This window comes from Brachionichthys hirsutus, chromosome 4, assembly GCF_040956055.1.
Source record: "Brachionichthys hirsutus isolate HB-005 chromosome 4, CSIRO-AGI_Bhir_v1, whole genome shotgun sequence".
In the NCBI taxonomy this organism is placed as follows: domain Eukaryota; kingdom Metazoa; phylum Chordata; class Actinopteri; order Lophiiformes; family Brachionichthyidae; genus Brachionichthys; species Brachionichthys hirsutus.
This window is the reverse complement of record NC_090900.1, coordinates 14647965-14674231: the sequence shown is the minus strand read 5'-3', so window position 1 is coordinate 14674231 and position 26267 is coordinate 14647965. Positions and strand designations below refer to the sequence as shown.

The window sequence follows — 26267 nt, the reverse complement described above, 5'->3', positions numbered from 1 at the left end:
CCCAGTCCGGACCAGTAACACCACAGTCAGCAAACCAGTCCCCAGTAGCTTCTGTGGGCAGATGTCCTGCTGGAAAAGGAGATCAGCTCTTCAATGGCGTGTCAGGAAGACTAAACTTTCCTGGTAGAGGCTGTGTTGACGTGATAAATCCCAGTGGACCAGATGGCATGGACCCAAACCATCACTGGCTGTGGACACTTCACGATGGACTTCCAGCAGCTTGGATTCTGTTCCTCTCCACTCTTCCTCCAGTCTCTGGGACCCGGGTGTTCATTAAAGTCTGCTTTCACCTGGAAAGAGGACTTTGGTCCACTGAGTCCAGCTCGTCCCCCTCCTAACTAGATCTACACCGTCCACATGGTGATCTGGATCAGCACCAGAAGGTTCTAGATTGTTCTTGGTATCTTTATACACCAACCATGAAAAGTCAAAGTTCCTGAATTCATTCTGGATCAGAACCAGATGAATTTTTTAATGATAGTTCATATTGGACCCCTTTATGACTGTAATCTTTGGTTGTGTGAATTGAATACATATTTTACAAGATACATTTTTCCCCAAAACCTTCATTATGAGTAAATGGGAAAATCCAGATGTTTTTGTATCCAGACAGGTATCCCGATTGCTCTCTATGGGATTTGAAGGGATCTAAGTTAGACCAAGACCCATCATCAGATTTTTTGTAATCAAGATTCATCCAGCAGTTTTCTGTAATCCTGCTAAATGCAATGGGGGTACACATTGCGTATTGTTTGAGTATCCATAAAAATCATCCAATCCAGATTAAATTCTGTGGTAAAATATAAGTCCCCATTTATTCCATGTATAATCAGCCCGAGATATTGAAGAACAATTTAAGAGATTTTAAAATGATCAATAATCCATGATCACCAAAAGTTCATCTATTCCTGGTAACATTCCCAACATTTCTGTCTGTAACGTTTTGAGTTATGTTGCTAACAGACCAGCAGACAAACCAACGCCGGTGATGACATCACCGCCGCCGCGGCGGAGGTAACAAATGCCTATTATTATCTTAAATCAGTCAATTCAACAAGCTCAAGCTTTGATAGAGAGTCCCTCACCTGTTTCCTGGATGGGGTTTAATGGGTCCAATTCCAGATGGTTCCGTGTAAGATTTGTGACCTTCTCGCACAGGTGGCTTAATATGGAATGAATGAAGTGGTGTATTCGTTTCAGAAAGGAAATGGGTGTGCCCAAAGGCTGTTCCCAATTAATTGTTCCCAACTCCTTCAGCTCAGCCAGAGAGCAAAGGTTCAGCTGGAATATAGCTGCGTCTTCTCACATAGGCAGGAACCACACACACCACTGCTGTTTGGGAGAGAAGCAGTCCACTGTCCTCTGTCCGTCCAACTGCACTGATGGTCAGGAAGAAAATATATACTCATCGTCTTCATTCTACGAATCAGATGTGGTGCAATTCTGAGCAAAACCTGCCAGGCCTCCTCGGGACACTTGAGCATCTGATGTCAGCGATGCCTCTAAGTTTCTCCACTGGATGTTCTTGTGAGATGGCCCGGTTTCGTCACGCTAGCTTCAAAATACTTAGTCCACTGTGTGGTTGAAGAAGATGGGGGTGTTGAACAGGAAGTCATTGTGAAAGAGTGGCTCCTCGTGAAACCACGTTCCTCATGTGAGGTCAAGAGACCTTCAGCGTTGGTCAGGTATCAACCAGTGATGGGCAGAGAAGTGTCAGTCCAGTCTACTTAGCTTGTGATGATCTGAGCAGGAACAGCTGTCTGTCCAACCTGAGCTGACTCCTACGGAAAAGGAGCCAACCAGACCACAGCCTCTGCACTGTCTGGAGGCTCCCGGCTGCATTGTTGGACAGAAGGTAAGCGTCTGTGCAAGAAGCCTCTCCTCTTGCCATTTGAGACATGGCCAAGTGCATTTAATCTACAGAAGATGTCTAAGCCTAAAGAGGTTCACTCCTCTGGACCCAGCTGAAAAGGTTCCAACCAAAGCTCTGCAGCAGAGTTCAAATCAAAGCTCTGCTTTGTTGTCTCAGTGAGCTCTGTTGTCACCTGTCATTAAGACCATCTAACTTCTACCAATGTTCTCAAGTTTATTGATATGGGACGCGGTGAAGCGCTCGACCGCAACCTAACCTCCAAAAAGTCTTTGCTCTTGTAAAGTAGTGACAGTCCGTCACAGGGAGGTGGCGTCTTCGAAAAGAAAGGCAGAGCTGCGTCAGCTCGCCCGAAACATCTCCCAGAGCCGTGAGGGTAACCTTGAACTATTCACGACTGCCGGGGAGCATTGGCATTCATAAAGAGAATGCTACTACTCCTGGGGAGTCTGATTGCCTTTGTGGTTTCGGTTACTTCTTTGTTTTCTGCTCCAACCGGCATGTAAGTATCTGGACCCTCGACCGGTCTCTCAGAACTGAAGAAGCCGCTTGGATGAAATGCGAAACGTTGCCAATCAAACTTGAACAAGTCCAGTTGTTTCTTCGTTTTTTGCTCTTCGTGATTGACGAGGACCTGGATGACTGAGAACCGACACGGACGATCGTTTTGTTTTAAAATCCCCAAATGATTTTATTCAGCACCCCTAAAATCAAATGATGATCCATTAATCCACCCGAGATGTTACACGTTCAGGGCTTTGGTTTGAGCCATAGTCATTAATGAATGCGCTTCACTATCTTTGTACGGAGATAGTAGTACATAAAGTACTATCTCAGTACAAAGTACTGTCCTGTTCTAAAAGCTCAAAGCGTTTGCTTTTAGAACAGGAGAGAACAGAACAACCACCACTGCACAGAAATGTGGCTCAGGACACAATAAGACATGTTTCAGTCACACTGTCATTATGTTTGCTGCAAAAAAACTCTAATCTCTCCTGACAAAAGACTAATGTTACCAAAGCTCATATATGTGCATCTATGTCCTGTTTAAATTCAATGAATTTAAATGCTTCATCTGTGGCAAGGAGCGAAAGAGCAGCTGGAATGTGGACACAGAGGCAGTCTGACGTTCTTAGCATCAGGTATCTGTAGCTCTCTTCTGAAATTCATCACGTTGCCTCGGATGGGAACGATCCGTGCCTTCCAGTGGCTCTAACCCAACACGTTCCTCATGTGATGGCAACTGAATAGATCTTCTGACATTAGGAGGAGACATAAAATCAGTCACGTGATGAAACGTACCAAAAACAATCCCCCAGAAAGCCGTGAATCTCCAACAGAGTAGTCTCCATTCTGAGATGCAGCATATGCTACATTACCTGCTGTCGTCTACCTGAGCGTAGCCAAACTTCTTGCTGAAGAGAACCCTCCATATGATGTCCAGGACCCATTTTAGCTCTGCCAGCCTCCATCTCATCTAGTTTAGAGTCTGAGGAGGCCATCAGTGGCATCTTGAGCACTAAGCCTCCAACACCAGCTATACTCTGAACAGCAGGAGTCACATCCGCCACAATGGCCCCCACTGTTTCCTGTCTGTGGGGACAAGTAATGTGCTCGTTACCCACACCCTAAACTCTTCATGCTCCCAGAGCTTGGATTCACCATGGAAAACCCGTCCTTGAGTTGGACATGGACCTGAACTGGCAGTGTTCTGGTCCATGTCTGAGAGAATCCAGAAACAGCTCTAGTCACCTCTGAGACTGATCACACATCATTTGAGTGGCATGCCAGCCCAGATTCACTGAGAACCAGAGCCTGCTCTTCAGCTTTTTCTCCGATACCACAGTGGAAATAATGGAGGGTGGAATCCACCCCCCAGCAGAGAAACATGTGCAATGGAATTATTTAAATTCATTCTTGCTTTAAAGTGAGTGGCGTGGTCCTTTAGATATTCCACCACCTTGGTATTCACATAGGATAGTATAGTCCTTTCAGTTTACGAATAGCAGACAGTCTTTGTTGGCTTCTTTTTTGAATGTCCGTGGTGTGCTGATCAAAGGTGAGTTTATTGTCCAGAGTTATTCCCAAGTATTTGAATGAGTCCACTGTTACAACTGTTTGGGTGTTTATGATGATGGGGTGCTGGGGTGAGGAGGGGGTTGAACAGCAATTCATGAAAGAAGTCCTAGAATTGTTTTTATATACGAGTTAAAGCACAGATCTTGAGACAAGGTTCCACATTTCTTATAGTGGAGTTCATTAGGCTCATTAGAGAGGGAGAGGGAGAGAGAGAGAGAGCTGGACTCCATCAATCTGACACACTTTTAAAATGAACTTGCTTGCTTGCTCCACCATGTTCACTTCTCTGACCGGGAGAGGCATCTACAGTAATTATTGTTTTGGAAGTAATGGGACTATAAATTTCAAGTTCTCTATTTGCAAATTATAAAACTTTACAAGTCTGTGACTTACTACGATGAAGACTCAAAATACCCTGTGGGCACTTAGTAAGTGCATGCAGCCCCCCCCCCCCCCCCACCCCCGTTCATGAGTTAATTTGTAACTAGCGGCAGTGTCCTAGCATAAAGAGGAAATCAAGAAGTTCTGAAATATTGCTGGCTGTAAGCGCTGCATCATGGAATGACTTGCAGGGCACACACAGGTCCAGTAGTGTGTGTAGAGTCCAGTGTAATTAAAGGGCGCTATAGTGCTGGCAGGACTGAGGTGAAGTTTGTCCCACTGACCCAAGAGATATTTCAGGAGGAGTGTTTAAGTGACAGCGTTGTGAGGAATGTTCCAGCGAGACTCTGAATCTTCCTCATTAACAGGGACCCTGGGCTTTCAATTCCAACCCTTGTTTGTTGGCGTATTTATTTTTAATCATTGGGACACCAAAGGGAAAGTTTATATCAAACGCATTTTTTGGCCGACGCTTTGCTCATTGCGTGACTTTAAAGATAAAACAAGGTTCAGTTTTAAATAAATACAGCTCTAAATGAGAAAAGCTACGCCTGAAGATTTTCACTGCGGGTAACTCGTAAGTATGTCAATGTATGCGGTCCGGTATCCAGCGAGGGTTCAATGTCTGGAAGGTATTAGTGCTCTTTTTGTCTCCAAAAGCATCTAATGACCAGCGAGCAGGTGACAGACTGCCTCAAAATGAAATGGAAAAGATTTAGAACAAGTCGCTTTCCATAGTGCAGATTGTATAAGCCTGTCAAATAGTCCATGCTAAAACACTCGGTGACCTTCTAGCCAAAGCAAGTCACATAAACATCTATCTTTCATCCACTCATCCATCTGTTGTCTTTTCCCTGTCCACTATCTGGTGGCAACAGACTAAGTAAACTTCCTCAGGAACTTCTGCCATGGATTTGAAGGAGTTATCCCCTGAGACTTGGAACGACGGAGGATGTGATAGTCCAGCTCAGGAGGGCCTCAAAGTGTTTCCTACAACACTTGACAATGTCCTCAGTGCAGATCCGCTATTCTCTTCCCAGGCTGTACACGACCGGAGCCGAGCCCTGCCTTTAATTCAAAACTTACATAGCACCAAACACAATTTAAGTTGTACCAACACTGGTTACAAGAATAGCCTGTCTAGACTAACCTAACCTAACTTAACTCTTTCAGTGCCAATAACTTCTCGCCACAAGAACAGCTTCTTCCCCTCGGCTGTAAGACTCATGAACAATTAATAATTCTGAATCGGACCCATGAACAATCAATAACTCTGTCTGTAACTTGCACTGTTCTGTTTGCACTGCGTGATTATACTAGTTTTACTGCTACTAATACACATCTGTGTATTCACTCCTGATGCTGCTGTTTTTGTGATGTATTCTCTATTTTAGAACGTACGCTGCAGCTTAGCGCCGAAGCTAGCATCTCTTACTGTCGTTACTGTTACATGTTGCACGTCTGTGAACCCTCATTGACAATAATCTGATTCTGATTCTGATTCTGATCATGTTGGAGACGTATACACCTAGAAACCTTCTGTTCTATTCTTGATCCTTGATCCTTGATATTGATGAGGGTGTGTCTGCTGTGTTCCTCTAGTGATGATCATGTGCATGGGAGCAGACAGGATACGGGAGATGATGCTGGCTGCACACAGACGACAGATGACCAATGGAGACTTCATGTTCTTTAATGTTGATCTGTTCAACGCCTCTTCTTACGGTAAAGTGAATATCACTTTCACATTTGCATGTTGTTGTTGTTTTGTTGTTATTGTTACATTTTTGTAACATTTATGGACCCATACTTCTACTTATATTTATACTTCTATTATACTTCTAAGGCACATGTGTCAAACCTGTCCAGTGGAGGGCCGAGACACTCCAGGTTTTCTTTCCAACCATCTCTTCAGCAGCTGATCTCACTAATGAGTTCCTTCTCTCAAATCAGAGGTGTTGATAATTACAATCACCTGCTTTATTGGCCGGCTGGAAGGAAAACCTGGAGTTTCTCGGCCCTCCACCGGACGGGTTTGACACCCCTGTTCTAAGGCATTACTTGTTCTTTCCAAAATTGCATTCTAGGCAATGGCTCTTGGAAGAGAGGAGATAAATATGACAACGATGCACGACGAGCCTTTGCTTCTCTGAACACGGTGACGCTGCTCAGGACAGTCAAGCCTGAGTTTGAAAACTTCTCCATGGAAATGACAAAGTCGATGAAAAAGGCTGCGTTTCATGGCTGCAAAGACTGTGGAGATGTACGTATGTCTGTCTCGCACTCATTCTCACCTCACAGAGACGGAATGACGATTAGACGCATGTGCCAGTGATATCCAGCATGTAAATATGTAGAAAATGAGGTAAATAAAACACACACACACACACACACACACACACACACACACAGTAATTGCAGCAATTATAAGGAAGTACGCTCAGTTAGTAAACTCTATCAATACGATCCCTGTCTGAGGTCACTGAGGTCACATAATGCTATTCACAGAATCTACCACTAGTACTACTACTGTACTCTCTTCTAGCTCCGCCTCCTGTCTTTTCCTCAGAGCCTCTAAGCCGTCCATCATGGCTGTCCTTACCACTGTCTCTAAGCCGTCCATCATGGCTGTCCTCTCCACTGTCTTGTAGACCTTTCCCTTCATCCTTGCTTACTCTCTCCTATCACAGAGTACACCTGTATAACATAACATAATATTCCAATCCATCATTTAACGGAAGCCTCAGCTCCAATCACCATTGGTATTGAAATTGAATTGAATCGGTTAGCATACTACAAGTAGCTAGGCTAACACTTCACAACAAACAAACAACATTTAAAAAGTACAGGTGACCAGTAATGCCGACCCCGTCCTCTCTCCGTCTGCACCATTTCAGGTCAACATGTTTGTGGAGGGATTCCATGATGCTATGTTGCTCTACGCCATCGCTTTGCATGAAGCAATGAAAAACGGATACAGCAAGGAGAACGGAACCGAAATCACATCACACATGTGGAACAGAACTTTTGAAGGTGAAACACAATGCCCAGTAAAACCAGTCCATGAAGTCTGATGGAGTCCTCCTAAAACAAGCATGTGTTAATGTTCAGAATATCAGAAGTGCTTTGTTAGTACAGTATGTGTTGCACTGGAGGTGAAAGGGAAGCTTTTATTTTGAAGTAGTTGGAAGCTGTCGGTGTTTGTCATGTTGGGTAATGGTGATTGGGTAATAGCGGGGTCCACTCAAACGAGGTTTACTATCAGTCCTTTCCATGATGGACAGGCATTGCTGGCCAGGTGTCCATTGATGATAACGGTGACAGAAATGGAGATTTCTCTTTGATGGCCATGACCAATGTTGAAGCAGGAACATATGAGGTAAGGAGAAGCAAAAATCAGAGGCGCCAACATCACCCGCCGAAGGGCAGAAGATGTTCATGTGTGGAAGAGGATGACACGCTCTACTGACTTCCAGGTGGTGGCCAATTACTTTGGTGTGAACGGAACGTTCCAGCTGCTTCCTGCCTTCAGTATTGACCATTTCACACTGAGAGGAATGCACAATCCACAGGCAGAGACGCCAGACAAATCATGTGAGTAAAGTCTCACTGGAGCCAGGGAGGCGCAGCGGAGCAGGGAGTCGCTGTTTTCCCGTCTGTGAAGACAAAGCACTGACGCTTGTGTTGTCTTTTCCTTCTGATTGAATTGTTTTGTTATTTAAAACAGAACATTTATGTATTGCCGAAATTATAATCAAATTGCAAAAGGTAGAGGAACCATATTGAGAAAAATGTTACAATATCGCATTGATCTTCCTGCTTTTGGCTTGTTTGGCTCGAGCTGTTATTAGTTAATGGAACTGAATTTAAGCAAATAAACTGCAGCGTTTTCTCAAATCATCTGCACTAATTAATTTAACAGCCACATTGATGATCTAGCCCGACTGCACAAATGATAATTCGCCTCTGAGGACTTCACAATCTGTGTTGGGTGAGGAAATGATGCCTCCCTGGCCAGGTGTTCCAGGCATGTCCCCCCGGGAGGACGCCTCAAGGAGCACCTAGGACATGCTGGAGAGACTATGGCTCTCGGCTGGCCTGGGGACGCCTCGGGACTCCCCCGGAAGAGCTAGAGGAATCTTTTGGGGAGAGGGAAGTCTGGATATCCCTGCTCAGACTGTTGCCTCCATGACCCGGCACCGGATAAGAGGAAGAAGATGGATGGATGGAAGGTTAATGATGATGATTTGAGGTCATAATCCATAACTGCTCTTCAAACAGGTGGACTGGGAGTGTCAGCTCTGACTGGGATCATAGTGGGAGCTGTTCTGGGCGCTGCAGTGCTTATCACATTCTATTTTTTCAGGTAACAGTCGTTTATTTATTTCTACTCATGTATACTGATGATGTCACTTTGGAGTACACCTTATAGGGGTCGGCGACCTATCACGGTGCGTGCCACTTTACAGTGTACTCAAGCCCAGAGTGCCAACTTGTACTTCTTTAATACAATCATTTGTACATTATCTGTTTTTACAGTTTTTTGCAGTATTTGGAGACAGCCACCTGCAGGCTCCACCTGTCAGGTGGCTGATTGATCTCCATCAAAGTAGAATGTTCACTAGTGTACAGTTTCAGGAGGAAAACCTTTGTGTGTGCATACACAAAGCCTTACATCAACTCATTAGAGGATCGGTTCAAATGTTTGTGTATTTCATACGCTTCGTATCTAAACTGATCCAATCTGGCAAAACTCATGATTGTCTGAGAACGATTGACTTCCTGGACCAATTTGAATTGGAGACTCCTGGTTGTTTAAGTATTTTAAATGTGGGTTTAACCATGGCAAAACTGCTGTGAGTAAACGTAGCTCATTTGTGATGGCGATTGCATTCTGATTCTCTTTACTCGGGTTCCACGCTGATTTAGAATCAGGGCTCGACATGGCAGCCTTTTCTCAGCACAATAACTAGTCCACCATTATTCCAGCTGTGCTTCCTGACTCTGTGATCTCTGTAAGGCTTTATGATCTTGTGATCGATGGTGTTTATTACATTCTGACAGGAAAAACTACCGGATTACCATTGAGCGGCGTGCCCACAGCGAAGCGTTCGGCACCAGGAAGCACCGGCAGCTGCGGGAGGACTCCATCAGATCCAACCTGTCTGCAGCTTAATGCCTGCAGCGGCTTCAAAGAGAACCGTGCATCTGAATGTGACCAAAGACTTTGTAATAGTTATCAGTGGATCCATGAGATCCATGTTCTGTGGTAGTTTGACTCGGGACAGTTGTAGCAGCCACACAGCACCACTTCCTTGGACTTTCCTACATACTGCAGTAAATGATTGTACTGCTGTATACTGTAGAAAGCTTGGGCCAGTATATGCTTTGCTGATTTTTGTCTTCTTTTTGTAATATGTAGCTGTAGATGGTGGTAACCAAGGCTGAAGACTTCAGAACAGCAATAGCTCTGTGTTTGTATTTCAGGTTAACAAGACAAATCACCGCCGTGTTGCTCCTGAAATGAGAAACAGCAGGTTTCCTCATCCCAACAGTAAATGTCTCTGACATCCTTTGTCTGTATGTATTCTTTTTAATCTAGTCTAATACATTTGTTAGCTATCTGTGTACATAATGTATGTTTAAATACTTCGTATTAAGTTATTTTAAATTCTTTATAGACCAGTAAAAAGCGAGTAATAAGAACATCCTGACCTGGGGTTTGTTTTTTTGTGGCTTAATGGCTAATTGTCCTCCCAATGGATTAAAGGAAAGCTACAATTCATCACATATTGGGATTTTATTTTTGTAGGTCTGGCTTTCTCAGCAATAATCACCTGAAGTTCTGAGTGGTAATCAATCAATTTGAATCGATGCGTTTTTATTTGTATAGCCAAAAATCACAACGTGTGTTTGCTTCAGGCGGGCTTGTACACGTTGGGTATCTGCCCTTCGACTCTTTATCCAGGTGAGGAAAAAAATCCCAAAAATGCCAAGAGGGAAAAAAGAAAGAAACCCCAGGAAGAGCCTCAGAGAAGGGATTCCTCCCCCGGGAGTGGCAGATGTGCAATAGAGACCATGAGGATAGAGCAGTTCAACAAAAACACATAAAATACATAGAAATGAGAGGAGGTGACGACCCCGACAACCTCTGCCCCCTTCAGTGGGACTGAGAGTAGCGTCAGCATCAAGACCAGAAGAAGAAACTCGTAGAAGAGGAGAACGACACAGAATCGGTGCGCGCGGGCTGGAATGAATACTAACAATACATGTATAGTCGAGTACTGCTTGTAGAACAACTGTAGAAAAATGACCAATTTAACCAAAGAAGAAGAGCGAGGCATGAGAAAGTTAGCTGTAAGTCGTATCAAAGAGGAAGGTTTTTAACCCGGACTTAAGTCACTTCATTTGTTTTTGACAAATTAACTGACTTCTCGTGAGAAAAATGAATGAATGAATGACCAGAGACACAAAATGGTGAAAAAGACACGGGGCTGTAGTTCAGCAAAAACTAAAACATGTATTTGGGGTACACTGACCTTGTTTCGGTTTGTTAATCAGTGCAAGATAAGGGTGCAAAGGAGGGAGAAAGAGGCAAAGTCATTGTATTTTGTCACTTAAATTCTAAATCGGCGTACTCTTGTCCCTGCCATGTCTCTAAGGGTTTCGGTCATGACCCAAAACTCATGAACCGGTGAGGAACGTAGACTGACCGGTAAATCCAGAGCTTTGCCTTCCGGCTCAGATCCTTCTTCACCATGACAGACCGATACAACGACTGCACCGATCCGTCTGTCGACCTCACGCTCCATCCGTCCCTCACTCATTAACAAGACCCCCAAATACTGGACCTCCACTTGAGGCAAAGACTCCCCACCGACCCGGAGAGGGCGGACCACCTTTTCCCGGATGAGAACCGTGTCCTCGGATCTAGAGGCGTTGATCCTCATCCCGTTCGTGTCACACTCAGCTGCAAACCAGCCCGATCCAGCCCCTGCATGTTCTGATCACCTGCTGATCGGCTGCCTGGGCCGGTCCGGTAGAAAGCCTCAGCAGGCTCATGCCTCCTGTCGGTTCAATATATAATCCAATATCCTGGTTCAGATGTGCCGGTCTGAGACGTCACTTTCAGCTTCAAAGGAGATCAGGGCCACCCATTCCATTGGCGTCTGTTTCCCGTTCAATAAAGAACCAGCCCATGCATGTTCCACATGTGAGAGGCTAACGCTAGTTTGAGTCAAACGGCATTAAGATCCCAGCTACACCTCAATAATGTCTGATCAATCCTCCACCACAGCCTGATGGGGATAAACAATGACCCATGAGAAATGTAGAATTCGTCGGCACGACAACGACTGTTGAAGTGAAAGCATCCCTTCCTGAAACCATCTCAATGCTACGGGACGGCCGCTACGCTGCTCATAAGGGTATCCTTATGTTCGCCGTGTGTGTGGAACACGTGACGGGCCGAGCCGCTGGATCTCGTCCCAAGCTCCTCGACAGAATGTATTTAAAGAATTTTCCCTCTGCTGTTAGATCAGTGGGCTGGCATTCCTTTTGTTCCCGGAGCTCACCGCCTGTAAAGCATTCTTCACACGCGCGGCTGCGATGCAGGTCTGGACTGGCCTTGCTTCCATTCTGTATCAGCGTGATCCTGTCGGTCTCATAGCTGGGAGCTGAACGTGCTGCTAGGCAACGAGGTTGTCCTGCTGCCATGTCGCAAGGTTGGCTGTTAAATCGCAGCATCGCCATCATCGCCACGGTAACGTTAATCCCGTTTTAATTTTCAGTTTACCGAGTCTCTGTCCAGAGTTTCTCCGTTCAAAGACTTAGCGTTTCATTTAAAAGAGAAAAGTTACATTTTAAAGATCGACCTGCTTCCTCCTGACGATCCTTTGAAACCTGCAAACATTGAAAGCATTGATACTCAGATCCTTTTGTATCTGACCCCAACGTCATCACTAAAGCTCCTCTTTAGTCAGAAACACTGAATGCAGTGTAAATACATTATGTTCTTGTCTTCTCCTGCTCTCACTGTCTCTCTATCACTCTCTCTTCCTCTCATTATTTTTGACTCTCCTCCTACCTCTCCTTGTCTCTGTCTCTCTCCCTCCCTCCCTCTCTCTCCTTTTCAACCCAGCCGGTCAGACAGATGGCCGTCCACCATGAGCTTAGGTTCTGTCCAAGGTTTCTGCCTGTTAAAGGGAAGTTTTTCCTTGCCTCCGTCTCCAAAGTTCTTGCTCTTGTGGGTCAAGTTGGGTTCTGTCTTTCCCTGCTAATCCTGTAAAGTGCCTTGAGATGACTTCCTGTTGTGATCAAACATGCTTTCATAACAATATTCTAAAGCTTTTCTTGTGTATGCCTTTAAAAAAAACGAATCCTTCGATGTTTTCAATATTTTAAATTGCAGAGGAAACAAAGAGAACATTTGATCTATTGTGATTAAGTGCGTTTGGCTCGGGAGCTGCGACAACAAAGGAATCAGGCATCCATCAGTATCCATGGTGATAGATGTTTCCTGTGAGCAAAGAATGTGTCCCATAATTTACTTGTTTATCTCTACCCACCCCAAACAATCCAAAGCTCTGACCATGACCTCACGTAAAGTGTTAATGGGGACAAACAGTTTGTTTCCTAACTTTGATATATACTGGTAAATAAGGAAGTCAAATCTGTGAAGCATCTGCTCCCCCAGTTACATCAGCGGAGAGAGTCACATGGAGATCACTCAGGCAACGACGATTGTGTTTGTTCTTATTGAACAGGAACGTTGTCTGACATTTAACTAAATGCTTCCGTAAAGGTGGGATTAAGTCAAAGTCTTTGTTTAATACAAGTCTGAGCAAAAACATAAATCCCACAAAAGCCTGCCGTGAATTTCATTTACTAAATAAATATTGGTGGATCGCATGCTTATAAATGAGTATAATTGGAATGATAGTGTTACGGTCTAACGTGAGCGGACCCCAGAGAACAGAGAACAGAGGCGGTGCGATAGTTGACTTGATCTTTTACTGACATAAATAAAGCAAGCTCTACTAACAGGTGGCGACACACACACACACACACACACACACACACACAGAGACAGACACACACACACACACACACACAGACAGACACACTCACACACACATTCATCCCTACAGACGAATTAGTGATCACTTACCGGTAAATTGCATGTTTTTGGAGGCGGGTGAAAACTGGAGATCCTGGAGAAAACCCACGGGGACACGGGAAGAGCATACGAACGCCTCACAGATAGGATTCGAACCCGCTACCTTCTTGCCGTGTTGGAGGTAGCGGGTTGGGATCCTATGTGCAGAGTTTGCATAGTATAAATGGGACGGTAACTTCAGGGGCGAGGGGAACCTTTGAACGAAACGCCCGTGCTTGACAGAGGTTCGTTGCCTGCAGAGATCTTATCGACTAAGATAAGTTCAGAAATGGGGGCAGGCTAAACCCCTGAGCTGGAGGCAGAGTTGTAGAAACACCTGCCCAGGTAAGGCTCGGGAGCTGAGACTGCTGGCTGCTGCAGCTCAAAGGATCCTGACGTGAATAAAACAATCTAAAAGTGCTCTTACAACCAAAAGGTACGTGCTGAACCCTAAAACTAAGCATTATCATCAAAATCCATTGAAACTAACATATTTTTATTTATAAAAAAACAAAAGTGCATTTGATACAGAAAACGGGAGCGTTTGGCGAGCATTTGTCATGCTTTCGCTGAGGCCACATGGGACTTGGACTGAGACGGCGTTCACATGTTGCCCTCCGGCATCCCTGCAGGATGTTTGGATTGATGCCGGAGCTTTGATTAGTATCAATGTACGGATCACAGAGGGAACCACTCAGCATTAGCACCAACAAAGGAAGCTCATTTCCTCATCGCCGTTATCAGAAAGTCTCTGAAGTCCTGTGGACGTCGTCCATCTGGTCCCCGTCTGTTGACTTTAATGACGTCAAAAACGTTTTATCAGATAGAAGATGACAATTCCCAGTGGCACGCAGGCCATCGAGGATCTGGAATAATCGCTTCCTTCCCTCATCGTACTTCCTGGCTCGCTAGTCCTGTGCGTTCCGTATCTTATGGCGTTCTGACTTTACGATGCATCTGAGCGCCGTTTCAGAGTACCGGTAGTACGAGAAATATTCAGAATCACTATGATGCTTCTGAAGTTGCAAATGAAACATGCTGCAATCGAGCCTTTTCTCTTCAGCCTTGAATGGCACTCAGCGGTGCATATCTTGAATGAATGAATGAATGAATGAATGAATGAATGTTGTTTCAGTTCACTTTTCACTGAAACAGAGACAAAGGACAATATTCCAAGGCTTTTTAACTCTTCCTCCTCAGGACTGTCAGCAGACAATCAATTTTTATCACAATCGAATGACAGTAAGACCTCCACATTCGAGGGCCTTGATATATGAATGTTTTTGCTTTGCGAGGCAAGAATAATACGAGTGAGTTCGAGGAGAAGTTCTGGAGGGGCTGGAGAACGTTGCTTTGCTGTGGCGACCCCTCACGGGACAAGAAGACAGGGCAGTAGTCGTACGACAGTCAGCGCCGAAGCCCAAAGAAGCCACCCGAGATTTAGTTTAGTAGAGGATACCAAGATGGAATGCATGTGCTTGTGTGTGTAACACGTCCAAATAGAAACTCGCATCAAGGAGAAAGAGCCACCAGCGAGGGGGGGGGGGGGGGGGGTGCCCAGAGTCCTGCGGAGACGGGGTAAACACAACTGTTGCCCAGGTGCCGAAGCACATGGCTCATGGCTCAGAGGCTGCTGAAAAAACAGGCCTTCTGTTCGCCTGGAGGCGGGCCGGGCCGTGTGGGTGGCGGCCTGCTGAATCCAGTCACAGTCATCAACGATTTACCAATATGTTGAAAACCAGTTGGAAAAAATCTCCAGTTCTAGAGAGAGAGAGAGAAAACATTTGCCCTCACGTTGTTTATGGACACCTGGAAATACTTTCATTTAAAATAAAGCAGATGGCAAATCCTTAAAAGGTCTACTGGCAGAAGAGCAGATTGTTTTACTACTATAGCACTCCATCAATATGAAATCAATAATTAATCCAAGCTGGAAACCACGCAGCTCCAGTTAAATGCAGAAAGGACAGTTGGAAAATGAATGTGATTACGCATTTGATCACCCTGCAATCAATAAGATATCAGTAGGCTAGATTAATAAAATAACTTCCATTGCACTAAAGTGATGCTTAAATGTATTCTTGCAGCATCTGGGCTGCAGTTTCAGTTTACAGTTTATACCTGATGCTGCGAGTCAAACCGGGGCAATAATGGAGTCAATAAAAAGGGTTGCAGATGGTACTTTACAATCACTCTGTGCTGTCGGAGGATATCGCTAATCAAAGGCTCATTTTATTGACTTTGACACGTCGAGATAAACATTTTAAATATCAGACAGGAAGGGGACCTCGTGCACGGCTCATAACGTGCACAACGCTGTTGCGTCTTCTACGCATAATGGGGTCATTTCCTCCTCTCTTCCGTCGCCGCTGATTATCAGGTTTTTGGTTTACTGTTCTTCCAGCGGCTGCATTTTGTGTTGTTGTTTATTGGGACCTGAGCCAATCCGAGTCTTGGGCCGCGCACGCACGTAGCGGAGTAAAAAAAAAAAAAAGAATATCATCCCCCCTCCACTAAGAAAAATAATATCATCCACACAACCTCATTTAAAATAAACTCCATCCACACCTAACCGCATAAGCACGTTGTTAAACACATTTATAAGCAGGCCAAACCGATCGAGGGGTCAATTTAAGTTCAAGGTCATAATTCAAAGGCCGTTCTTTCTTCTTCTTCTTCTTCAGACCAGACGCTTGCACGTTTCTCCGCCCTCTTTATTGCTATTATTCAGACATTGTGAATACCTTTTTAAAAGTCATGTATCAGTATCAGTGAAAGGTTTGGAACCCGTGGGAAGGGGTTAATGTCGTCATGCATTTTTTCCTATTAACCCTTTGCATTCTACCTCTACCTGCTGGAGTGCCTCCTGCTGCATCTATTTTAGCAAGTGTGAAAAGGAACAAGATGGTGGTGGATCAGTTCCCAGATCAGCGGCTGCATTTGTGAGCGTCGAAATTACTAGCAGCGCCTGAAGAGGTTTTCCAGTCACTGACCTGTGCTGGTTGGGACTGCGGTTCATCGTGTCTTTAGATTGTGTGCCTTGCTTTGAACTGCTGTGTCAGCAGGTGTATAAACACTTCATGATGGTGGAGCCCCTCCCCACACTGACCGTTGTGGAGATTTGCCCACTGCCACCTCCACACCACTGGTTTCTAAGGAAACAGTGTATTAAGCTTTGCAGCTTAGCGGTTTCCTCTTGTGTTGTTACTTTGACAACAGGAATGTCAATTAGCCGCGCTCACAAAGGGAACGTTTGCCCGGCCCATTCCTTGTAGGGGTGATTGGAGGTGCTGCAGCTGGAAGCAGGGCCGGTTCTCATTAACAGTTCTCAACCTGTCAGACATGCCAAACATCTTCTTCATCTTACGTCTTTCCCATGTGGAACTATTGTGTTTTGTGCCATTGTTTGAAATCAATGTACGACTTTCATCAAATGTATTCCTTTACATTCGAGCCTTCGAATCTTTCTGATAATCAAAATGTGTTTTGAGTGTGGAAGTGGAACAGAAGGCCCTTCCCTATGTCCTGTATTTTTCACTTCAACACATATGTATTTAAACTGTAGGAACGTTAGAAATATATTTATAAATGCAGTTTTTTAGCAGCCTGGTTTGCATTTCCACCAGTAAGTACCTGTTGCAGGTGCACGTTGGACTCCGGTTGGGCTGCCCTTTATCCATGGTCCTGATCATAATCTTTATGGGCAGTATTTCTCCCCCCGGAGGGGGTCTGGATTGGGGAGGCAGGCGAGAGTCCGCAGGGGAAAGGATGTGTAACGTCTGAGGAGACGCTTTTCAGCCCAGCTTTGTTAGCTCTGTCCACACAGCAGCAAGTGCCTGGGAAATGTCAACAAGTCGTCTCCTCCCTTGTCTTCTCAGGACCGGGACGGTTTGTTCAAACACTCTCCATCATGATTTGTGTTTGTCAGAATGTACTGGGTGATTGTTCTCATGTCAGCTTGTCTCTGACGGGAGCCTCGTCCTGAGGACAGCTACCGACCGGTAGACCTTCTGATAGTCCCACACAAAGACAACTGGACAAATGTCCTTCAAACGGCGACTTCTCACTTTGAATATATTTCAGAGCATGTTTACTCTTTCACTTTTACTTCAGTGAAGAAGTTGAATTTATACTTCTACTTTTATCAGCGTTGTTTTATGCAGCAACTATAAATCTATAAATATTTTGTAATAAAACCTGGTGACTTAGTTCAACCCAAACATTTTAAGGAAAGCAACCGCCTTAAATGTTTACGTTTATTAGTTCAAATAACTTCAACATGACAAGTATTTGCTTTGAGTTCAGCCAGGAGGGTAGGGGGTCTGGTACTCTGGACAAACAAAGGTGCAGGCTGGGGGCAGGGGCGGGGACGGGGGCGGGGCTTCAGGGGCTGCTGGAGTTCCAGTGACTCCAGCATGGATGGAGGGGAAGAGGCTGGTGGGGGGGACAGAGAGGGGAGGTTCAGGACCAGTTTACTACTACTACTACTACTACTACTACGAGTACGAGTTGAAAATCTGCAGCATCCACGATATGTACGGTGTTGTGTACACACAGTTCTCCGAATAAATTGAGGAATTTCATTTATGCTGAGTCTTAAGAGTCTTACATTTTACTCAGCGAAACCCTGCTGATAAAGGGACTATACAAAACCTACTGTGAGTAATATTCATGCTTTCTCATGTACTAGTACACAGGGGGGAAGGTAAATGACATGGTGCCGCTCTGCAGTGACTATTGGCCACGCCCACCAGGTACAAGAACGGCATCCCTGCATCTCAAACAAAAAGGTTTGTTACTCCTCTGAATATTAATATACAATCAAACTGCGATCTGTTTGCTGTGTACACCTTAAGAAGTACTCATCATCAATATCTGAATACCTTACAGTTGCATGAGGGGAACAGCTACAGGAAGCATGTTGAAAAAAACGACTGTTTGGCATCACCAGTATAAGCACATAACCTTTGATACATAACCCATGATACATAACCTTTGACACATAACCTTTGATACATAACCTTTGACACATAACCTTTGATACATAACCTTTGACACATAACCTTCGACACATAACCTTTGATACATAACCTTTGATACATAACCTTTGATACATAACCTTTGATACATAACCTTTGATACATACCCTTTGACACATAACCTTTGATACATACCCTTTGACACATAACCTTTGATACATCCCAGTCAGACAAAGAGCTGGACCAGTTGGGGTACCAAGGTACTTACCGGAGGCCATGGTGACCGGGAGGGGAGGGCCGCCGACCGGCTGGTCTACCCCGAGCCGGGGCGCCTGGGCCGAATCCCCTGAGACACACGCTTTACCACAGTTCTGCCCCTACTTGGTGCTGGATGCTGCACACAGGGGGGTCTCTGGTGCATCCTTTCATGAGGATGAATCAGGCCAAGCAGGGTTAGAACGCCCCCCCCCCGACTGGATCTCCTGTCTTCTGCACTCAGAAAGCGCAGAGGACAGTGATCGTTCCAAAAATAATAATCAGCCAATAGGAGGAAATTGGGGTTTTGGTATTTTCCATCAAAGACGAGCGCTGTAACATCTGCATTATGATGTGAAGCCATTAACAAGTGGAGCAAAGGTCATGTGTGAAAAACAGGACTTAAAACTGGTCAGCCTTTCAGGCTTTTGAAGCCAAATACCTTCATTATTTCAACCAGTCGTGCCTGTGGGCTTATAAACGAGGCATGGAGATAATCCTCTCCACATTTACACATCAGATGATGAGATAGTGTTTAGAATTATGAATAGCCTGACCATGATAAACACTAGTCCTGTGAACAGGTTGTGGCAGAGCCTCGGTTTATGTCCAACAGCATTTAATCAGGCTGTAAATCTGCTGCGTTGAAATTTTAGATATTTGGGCTGGAAAATAAAAGAGCCCAGCATAAAATGATAAAATAACTTTATCTCTTAAATTAAAATGATACACGCACCTACATGCTCCTCTGGGTGGATGCACAGGAGGATATAGTGCAGCCATTCTCGCTGCGTGATGAAGATAGCGAGATATAAAACAAGTTGCACCAAACACAATAGCCAATAGCCCAGGAGGAGCCTGGGAACAACAGGAAGGCCGAGATGAGGAGTTGATAGGAGCAGCAAGGATGTAGTTGTGGAGCCAGCGAGCACTAAACAGGATGTCGGACACAAGCGTGTGACTTCAGGAAACACAAAGAGAACCGAGCAGTGTGAAACGGAGCGGTGTCCTGCTGCCTGAGGGTTAAAGGGACTTAGCTGAATGGACACAGAGATAAATGGACACAGCAAAGCGTCATGGGAAGGTGGAGGAGCATGATGGGTGCTACAACGTGAAAATGAATAGAACGACTGTCTGTCTGTTTTAACATCACATTTAAGATAACTTCCAGGAGTTCCTGATTTCATTGTCCTTCAAAACGCTCAAATACTGGAAAGGAAAAAATAACTAATAACTACTACTACATGAGACAATAAGAGGGACAGTGAAGGTTAGACGTTTTGGAAACAAGGTCAGAGAGGATATGGCTTAGGGTTGGACATGTCCAGAGGAGAGACGGGGACATGGTGATTTGCTGTGGCAACTCATCATGGGACAAGCCGAAACAGGATCGTAGCATTAATTTTGGGAGCATCCCACATCACAAGTGTTCGTTCATTTACATCGTCTAGCACGACCTTTCAGAGAAAAAAGAAAAACGAGCTGTTTGTGGAAAAGCAGTATCTATGCAACTCAATGTATGTACGATATTTATGTACGTATACTATGGACATGTCCAAAGTAGTTTCATAAGACATAGATGCTTTTTTCATGAGATCATTCTCAACTCAACCATATTGATTTGATTGTTATATTGCCTAGTTTTGGGCTACATTTAGACCAGACCTTTTCTAGGCCTCGCAACCCCGACAAAATGTAATATCTCATGAAGATAAGGAATGAAAATTATACTGAATTTAAGCAAACAAATGTATTAGCAAAAATAATAATTGAACATTTAAATGTATTATTTTAGCTAAATTGCACAATCCAAGGCGTCCCGTTTGGGAACCCCTGTCCAGTGACGTCACTGCAGAACCCAGTTTGGACAGTAGGTGGCAGTGAGAAACGGCATATTCTTTACGCGGGCCCCCAGAGGTTCCTGAGGGATTCTGCAGAGCTTTCTCTCTCAGGATGAAGCTGCGGGCTTCAGTGGTGAACGGTCGGATTCCGGTCGGATTAAAGCCCAGCAGCCTCCTTTGCCTCGCATCATCTTTGTGCTTCACGTTAAAAACACACCCAGGCGCTCCTGTTACCATCCGTTTCTCTCCTGGCCTTGCTCGACTGGAAACACACACGAGGAACCGTCTTCAGTGCAAGAGCAACAAGGACTCCTGGTCGCCATGGAGCCACTACAGACCCCCCCCCCCCCTCATCACGCAGGAGAAGACGTGAAGGATCGGAGGCCGATGGCATCCACAGAAGGTGTGGATCTCTAAGATGCGTTGTTTTTTCATGTTGCATTTTGTAAACGCAGCTACACACACACACACACACTGAAACAGGTTACACAGTTCCTAATGTTAATTTAACAAAAGCAGCAGTCAGATTTGAGAATAGATGCATGAAACTGAGCTGAACCCTAAACTATTTAACACTTTTTATTTTGCTGAGAGCAGATTTCATCTCACCTGACAGAAACGTGGTTTCTAGGGACACGCCAGTCAAAATGGGAACAAGAACTTGCACATTGATTGAACAACAATTTTAAGGTAGTGCCTCAGTTTTATTACTCAATACAAAGATCACAAACCTACCCACCCACCCACCAAAGGTAACAATAGACCGCCTCCTCCTCTTCACTATAATAGGTCAAAACAAAGCTGCACAGAGGAAACGGGTACGGAACACTGGAACTATACAACTACAAAAAAAAAAAAAAAAATCCATTACAAAACAATCCGAGGCTTCTTACAAAACCGATCAGCCATCAAGTATTCAACTGATTACAGGAGGAATTCTTATGTTCTCTTAACGGCATCATCGATTTCTGAGATTTGGTCCTTCAGCTGGCTCCATTGTTCCGGATTCAGAGAGATTCCTGCAAGCAAAAATAACGACGAGTCACAACTGCAAATCATCAAATCATCTTTACGGAGGGAACGACACGACTGAAACGCGGATGCAGTATTAACGTACAGCTGGTCCGCACTGGATGAAGGACTCCTTTATCGACGACTCGGAGTTACCGCAGGCTTCCTGAAACTTTTAAACGATGTGTTCGGCGACGAGGAATCGCTGCTACGACGAGCAGAACGCGCTGGCACCGAAGTTATGAGTGAGTACGTACATATGTACAGTACAAACGGTCTACGCGTACGCGATGTGAGGACCAGCTGTATGCCGTTTGCTGATGTAATCGTTACCTTTCTTCCCCGGCTTCATTTCGCCATCTTGGTTCATCCAGTACTCTCTGATGTCAATCAGGACTTTACCTTTGAAGTCCCTGACGCTGACGTATCTCATCTTTCCAATCTAGAAGAAGCAAAATAAATGTCAACTTAAAGTAAAAATATCGTAAAGAGCAAAAACGAAGAACCAACTGGACTTGTTCAAGTTTGATTAGCAGCTTGATTCTGTCTCTCAGCTGCTTTGAATAAAAGCACCTGCTCAGTGACTAAATGTAACCGTGTCGGTATCCGGTCCTGTTTTCTGCAGCCGCCAGTCTCGTTCTCACCCACCTGGAACATGTCGTTCTCGGCGCTACCGCTGCCCTTGGCTGAACCACTCGGCTTGGAACTCTCGCCGCTCTTTGGTTTCTTGGCTGGTTTCTCCGGTGCGTTTGACTTCTTCCTCTTTGCCTAAAACATATGGAAATATCTTTATATTTCCCTCCGTGTATAGAAAAAAGATATCCACGGTACCAGTAAACAGTAACTGAGGGGGGGAAATGAAAATCCCCATTTCCATTTCCAAAACACACAGCACAAGCCTAACTATGCAAGTTAGAGCAGTTAAAACTATCCTTATAGAATTTAATGAACTGTTGGACTTGATTTAAATAAAACAGCTGTCCAACAATGTAAAGAATTAAATTAATGAGTGGGAACAGGAATCTGGATCGGACATAGAAATGTAAGAAATTAACAAAGAAATGGTTTTTAAATGTCAACGGAAGATGAAAAGGTGAAGGAAGGAAACTAGAGATGTGTGGATGATCAGAGGAAATCCTCGGAATGAATCATCTGCTTTTGGCATGGTGCCACGATGCGAGAGGTTTCATCTGATGTCTAACGAGACATACAGAGACAACCTTCTGAACAAAATAATTCCACGCGAGTTTGGATGTCGGGTCAAGAAGCCGAGGGAGACGGCCGTTATCTGAGCAGCAAGTCCATCAGGAGAAGTCAGGCTTCAGGATGATGCATCTCGTCTCAGACCAAAGAGCGTTTCTTCAGGAAGAGATCTCACGCCACCAGCGCGCCTGGATGTCAGTTTCTTTGAGCATTTACGGTGTAATTATATACATATATATATAATATATACATGTTTCTCCGAGTCATCGTGTTAATTAAACACAGCTGAGACTTATTTGATTGCTGCTTTGTGAAAAGGCCGGAGCATCCTAAAATCAGAGGCAGTGTCACGGTACCAACCTTAGTCTCGACCTCGCTCTCCGAGTCACTCCCAGATGTGGAAGACAGAACCTCCTTTGATTTAGGCATTCTGCCGAGACATGAAATAAACATCAGACCTTAAAGAATCGCCCTCAAACACTCGTCACACAGCTGCACACGTCACCACGCTCCGTCTGAAACACATCTGTGCAGGTTCTCAGTCGTCAAGGTCGACCACGAAGGGCAGAAACCAAGAATCAACCGGACCTGTTTACGTTTGGGTGAAGACGTTCCACCTCATCCAGGAAGCTTCTTCAGTTCTGAGTGGCTGGTAGAGGGTGCAGATACTTTTACTACTATTGGAGGGTCCAGATACTTCTACTTCTAGTATCTGGACTCTCCGACCGGAGTAGAATTACCTGAACCCTCCAATAGGAGTAGAAGTACCTGGACCCTCCAATGGGAGTAGAAGTACCTGGACCCTACGACCGGAGTAGAAGTACCTGGACCCTCTAATGGGAGTAGACGTACCTGGACCCCCAATAGGAGTAGAAGTACCTGGACTATCTACCAGTCATTCAGAACTGAAGAACTGATGAAACGTCTTCAACCAAACTCGAGCAAGTCCGGCTGATTCTTCGTTTTATCTATTCGAAAATGACGTCACACGTTCATGATCTACGGGCTGGCGTACAGACGTAGATGTTAGCTAAACGTAACGCTACCGTTACCCGGACCAGCACAAAGGAGCTAATGTTAGCAGAGCCGAAGCGGCGCAGCCTTTGAGCGCTGGCTGCTGAAGTAAATGTGTTCCTCCCTCTCGGTGCAGAACCTCCGAGCAATAAAACACGGACATGTTCCTCTGACGAACGAAGAATTCGGACTAAAATCCGAGCTACAGTCCTCACTTACATGAATGCGATGGTGTCGGTTTCAGGACAGGAAGCGGAAATATGACGCAGTATCCGGTTGCTTCCAGTGGGTCGCCGGAACTTGCTGCTGGTATTCAGATATTCGCACGTTATCTGTATTTTTCTTTTTATTCCTATATTTGTTATCCTCATTGAGAGTATTTACATTGGTTCAATAAAAATAAAAAATAAAAAAGAACATGCTGCTGGTCAATCCACACATGTAAATATGCTTAGGAAAGACCTGCTCAAATATTTTCATTGCGTTTGGAAAATTAACTCGTGGTTCATTGAACAAAAAGGCTTCACCCTGTCCTTTGCATCGTCCTCCCCAACACCAGCCACTCTCATGTCCTCCCTCACTCCGTCCATGTGTCTTCTCCTGGGTCGTCCTCTAGTCCTGTTCCCTGGCAGTTCCATCCTCAGCATCCTTCTACCGATATAGTCCCCGTCTCTCCTCTGGACATGTCCAAACCATCAAAGTCTGGTCTCTCTGACCTTGTCTCCAAAACGTCTAACCTTCACTGTCCCTCTTATTGTCTCATTTCTAATCCTGTCCAACCTGGTCACTCCCAAGGAGAACCTCAGCAGGATCCTCCACTTCTAGCTCTACCCGCTCTGCTCAGTGTCATCCAGATCAAATCCAGATTGTGGAGGTTCTTATTGTGACAGCTTTGCTGATTGGCTTCTGGGTCATTTGCATGAGTGGCTGGTTCGTCAGTAGCTCGTTGGCTGGCTGACTGGTTGTTTGGATGGATGGATGGATGGATGGTCTGTTGGTTGGTTGGCTAATAGGACAGTTGGCTAGCTGGTTGGTTGAATGGCTGTGTGGTTTCCTGGACGTTTGGTTGAGGGACTTGGAGTGTCGGATTGTAGTTTGTCAGTTGCTTGCCGTTGTTTGGTTCTTTGGGTGGGGGGCCAAGGACACTTTGAGCTGGGATCCGAACCTACTGACCTACTGATCACTGGACGAGCCAGCAACAACAACTAAAATAGTAACCTACCGGTAGTTATTATTGTTAAATCTGTAGAAACATAAATTGATGTTTGAGGCTAAACCTGGACTCAGTGACGACCGGTCGGGTCACCAGGTGTGGCTGCTCAATCAACCCCCCCCCCCCCCCCCCCCCCCCACTTGATGCCCCCCATGTGTCGCGTTGTAGTCAGAGTAAAATCACCAAAGACTTGTTCTTGTTCTGGTTCTGAGCAGCGTGAAAGCAACGGACCAAACCAAAGGACGAAACCTGGAGTCAGACTCAAGCTTGGCAAACGGGGTGATTGCTCTCTGAAAGCCGACTTCTGCTCCAGAGCTCTGTCGGCTCAGTGCAGCGCTAGTTGGGTGGTAAACAGAGCGTCGCCCTCCTCCTGTTATTAGTTAACACCGTGAACACCAGAACGCGACTCACAGCCTGCGTCTTTGGTGGACGTGCCGGAGTGGAGTGCAGCCAAGGTACGTCCTTTGATATTCAGTCCCAATAGCTTCATTGTGATTAATAAATATTCATATACATTGTAAAAATGAGTGGACTCTTACTGGTGTCGTGCATGGAGATAGTCATTACCAATAGAGAAATCCAAACTACACACAGATCTAAATATGTGTGTCTAATAAATGCTCTCCTGATCTTTCTCTTTGGGGAGAAGCATTTTCAGCTTCCGTCTTGAACAGCAGGTTGAAACCAGATTTACCCAAATATTCGCGTCATCAAGACGTTATTTGGATCCTCCGACCGCCAGAATTCCTGTTTAACACGTTTCATAGATTCCATGTCTTCACCTATGAAGATCAGAACACGGTTTATGACTTGATTCAAGAACTTCTCCTTTCAGGAATAAAAAACAAGCATGTTTTTCTAACCGAAATTTTAAAACGCTGCATTCGCCATCCCGTCAAACGTCTTCAGCTTTGGCTGATCTTTGATCTCAGTAAAGCCGCAAAGTCTTTACACTCTTTGTGTCCTTATTTCATGACGATGGCAGAAGGGTCGGGTGACGCTCCATGGTATTCACACTGATGTGAGGTGCTGGTGGTGCAGTGGTTGGTGCCGCCCCACATTCAGGAGATTGTCATTTGCACGGCGCCCCCTGCAGCTGCTTCTTAACCAGTGTCAGGGTTTGATGGTCAGCGGGCCTGAGAACAATAATTTCGTTTCATTGTGGTTTTAGTAACTTTTCGATCCAGCAAGAAGGAAAACATGAATTTGTCCGATCCGCTCGGAGCAGTGAACATGACCCGGCGCATGAGTCGCCCCGGTCTCA

At 45.1% G+C, this 26267-nt stretch overlaps 2 protein-coding genes across 2 annotated transcripts in view; one reads left to right on the top strand and one right to left on the bottom strand.

Annotated features, from left to right (window-relative positions):
- npr3 (natriuretic peptide receptor 3) overlaps positions 1-10088 on the top strand; it is a 12904-nt gene extending 2816 nt beyond the window's left edge. The window contains exons 2-8 of the mRNA XM_068738553.1: positions 5933-6055; positions 6418-6593; positions 7228-7363; positions 7615-7709; positions 7807-7924; positions 8612-8696; positions 9395-10088. Of these exons, the coding sequence (XP_068594654.1) occupies positions 5933-6055; positions 6418-6593; positions 7228-7363; positions 7615-7709; positions 7807-7924; positions 8612-8696; positions 9395-9506 (845 nt within the window). The 3' untranslated portion in view covers positions 9507-10088. The remainder of the gene's footprint in view (positions 1-5932; positions 6056-6417; positions 6594-7227; positions 7364-7614; positions 7710-7806; positions 7925-8611; positions 8697-9394) is intronic.
- An 11145-nt stretch (positions 10089-21233) lies between these two features.
- LOC137893025 (activated RNA polymerase II transcriptional coactivator p15-like) lies at positions 21234-24071 on the bottom strand. Its single transcript, XM_068738454.1, has 5 exons — positions 24010-24071; positions 23137-23206; positions 22222-22341; positions 21907-22015; positions 21234-21581 (listed from the first exon to the last, which is right to left on the bottom strand). Exons 2-5 carry the CDS (start codon positions 23203-23205, stop codon positions 21502-21504), a joined length of 378 nt encoding a protein of 125 aa, XP_068594555.1. The 5' UTR covers position 23206; positions 24010-24071; the 3' UTR covers positions 21234-21501.
- Positions 24072-26267: the final 2196 nt, after the last annotated feature.

Coding starts and splice junctions, on each gene's coding strand:
- LOC137893025 (XM_068738454.1), bottom strand. CDS start 23,205: ATGCCTAAATCAAAGGAGGTTCTGTCTTCCACATCTGGGAGTGACTCG. Junction 22,016..22,221: donor CCGAGAACGACATGTTCCAG/GTGGGTGAGAAC, acceptor TGCTTCTTCTAG/ATTGGAAAGATGAGATACGT. Junction 21,582..21,906: donor AATGAAGCCGGGGAAGAAAG/GTAACGATTACA, acceptor TTTTGCTTGCAG/GAATCTCTCTGAATCCGGAA.